This window comes from Coregonus clupeaformis, unplaced genomic scaffold (assembly GCF_020615455.1).
Source record: "Coregonus clupeaformis isolate EN_2021a unplaced genomic scaffold, ASM2061545v1 scaf0751, whole genome shotgun sequence".
NCBI lineage: Eukaryota > Metazoa > Chordata > Actinopteri > Salmoniformes > Salmonidae > Coregonus > Coregonus clupeaformis.
The window spans coordinates 162,501-165,000 of NW_025534206.1; the positions used below are offsets into that span (position 1 = coordinate 162,501).

The 2,500-nt window shown below is 43.4% G+C and overlaps 1 protein-coding gene across 1 annotated transcript in view; it reads left to right on the top strand.

Annotated features, from left to right (window-relative positions):
* LOC121535698 (retinal-specific phospholipid-transporting ATPase ABCA4-like) overlaps nt 1–2,500 on the top strand; it is a 98,340-nt gene that overhangs the window by 81,468 nt on the left and 14,372 nt on the right. The window contains exons 41-42 of the mRNA XM_041842962.2: nt 1,655–1,802; nt 1,963–2,086. Of these exons, the coding sequence (XP_041698896.2) occupies nt 1,655–1,802; nt 1,963–2,086 (272 nt within the window). The remainder of the gene's footprint in view (nt 1–1,654; nt 1,803–1,962; nt 2,087–2,500) is intronic.

A 2,500-nucleotide genomic window follows, 5' to 3' on the forward strand; every position in this document is an offset into this window, starting at 1 on the left:
TACATTGTTTTCACTGAGGAAATGAACTAGCCTGCTGTTAATGATAATGCAGAGGATTTTCCCAAGGTTGCTGTTGACGCATATCCCACGGTAGTTATTGGGGTCAAATTTGTCTCCACTTTTGTGGATTGGGGTGATCAGTCCTTGGTTCCAAATATTGCGGAAGATGCCAGAGCTAAGGATGATGTTAAAGAGTTTAAGTATAGCCAATTGGAATTTATGGTCTGTATATTTTATGATTTTATTGCGGATACCATCAACACCCCAGGCATTTTTGGGTTGGAGGATTTGTATTTTGTCCTGTAGTTCATTCAATGTAATTGGAGAATCCAGTTGGTTCTGGTAGTCTTTAATAGTTGATTCTAAGATTTGCATTTGATCATGTATATATTTTTTGCTGTTTGTTCTTTGTTATAGGGCCAAAAAGATTGGAGAAGTGGTTTACCCATACATCTCAGTTTTGGATAGATAGCTCTTCGTGTTGTTGTTTGTTTAGTGTTTAGAGTCTATGGATTCTTCAATTAGTGGTTAGAGTCTATGGATTCTTCAATTACATTGAGCTGATTTCTGACATGCTGTTTCTTCTTTTTCCGTAGTGTATTTCTGTATTGTTTTAGTGATTCACCATAGTGAAGGTGTAGGTTCAGGTTTCTGGGTCTCTATGTTTTTGGTTGGATAGGTTTCTCAATTTCTTTCTTAGGTTTTTGCATTCTTCATCAAACCATTTGTCATTGTTTTTACTTTTCTTCGGTTTTCTGTTAGAGATTTTTAGATTTGATAGGGATGCTGAGAGGTCAAATATACTTTTTAGGTTTTCTACTGCCAAGTTTACACCTTCACTATTACAGTGGAACATTTTGTCCATGAAGTTGTCTAAAAGGGATTGAACTTGTTGTTGCCTAATTGTTTTTTGGTAGGTTTCGACACTACTTTCCTTCCATCTATAGCATTTCTTAATATTATTCAGTTCCTTTTGGTTTGATGCCTCATGATTGGGTATTGCTCTGTTCAAGTAGACTGTGATTTTGCTGTGGTCTGATAGGGGTGTCAGTTGGCTGACTGTGAACGCTCTGAGAGACTCTGGGTTGAGGTCAGTGATAAAGTAGTCTACAGTACTACTGCCAAGAGATGAGCTATAGTTGTACCTACCATAGGAGTCCCCTCGAAGCCTACCATTGACTATGTACATACCCAGCGTGTGACAGAGCTGCAGGAGTCGTGACCCGTTTTTGTTGTTTATGTTATCATAGTTGTGCCTAGGGGGGCATATGGGGGAGGGAATGCTGTCACCTCCAAGTATGTTTTTGGCCCCCTGTGTGCTGAGGATGTCAGGTTCTTGTCCAGTTCTGGCATTTAGGTCGCCACAGACTAGTACATGTCCCTGGGTCTGGAAATGATTGATTTTCCCCTCCAGGATGGAGAAGCTGTCTTCATTAAAGTATGGGGATTCTAGTGGGGGGATATAGGTAGCACACAGGAGGACATTTTTTCTCTGTTGAGATAATTTCCTTTTGAATTTCTAGCCAAATGTAAAATGTTCCTGTTTTGATTAATTTAATAGAGTGAGTTAGGTCTGCTCTTTACCAAATTAGCATACCATCTCTCTCTCTCTCTCTCTCTCTCTCTCTCTCTCTCTCTCTCTCTCTCTCTCTAGGTGGTCAGTAACCCCCATGATGTACCCCATGTCGTACATCTTTAACATCCCCAGTACGGCCTACGTCTCTCTGTCCTGCATCAACCTGTTCATCGGCATCAACAGCAGCGCCCTCACATTCATATTGGAACTGTTCGAGAACAACCGGGTGAGGAGGGGGAGAGAGGGAGAGGCAGATTGTGTATGGGAGAGGAAGAAAGAGAGAGCGGTGGAGAATTATGCACATTAATGTCTAGTAGTGTTTTGTGTTCTCCGGTCTCTGCTAATGTTTAATTGTTGTTGTTGTTTCTTGTTGTTGTGCTCCCCAGGCCTTGTTAGAGTTCAATGAGTGGCTGAAGAAAGGTCTCCTGGTGTTCCCTCACTTCTGTCTGGGCCGGGGTCTGATTGACATGGCTATGAACCAGGCGGTGACTGATGTCTACGCACACTTTGGTGAGCACAACATAGCTAATGTTGTATCTCTGTGGCCCACAACACTGCCACATTAAACCTCCTCCAGACCACAACACTGCCGCATTAAACCTCCTCCAGCCCACAACACTGCCACATCAAACCTCCTCCAGCTCACAGCACTGCCACATCAAACCTCCTCCAGCTCACAGCACTGCCACATTAAACCTCCTCCAGACCACAACACTGCCACATCAAACCTCCTCCAGCCCACAACACTGCCACATCAAACCTCCTCCAGCCCACAACACTGCCACATCAAACCTCCTCCAGCCCACAACACTGCCACATCAAACCTCCTCCAGCCCACAACACTTCCACATCAAACCTCCTCCAGCCCACAACACTCCTCTGTTCATTTAACCTCCTCCAGCCCACATAAACTATTCATTTGGG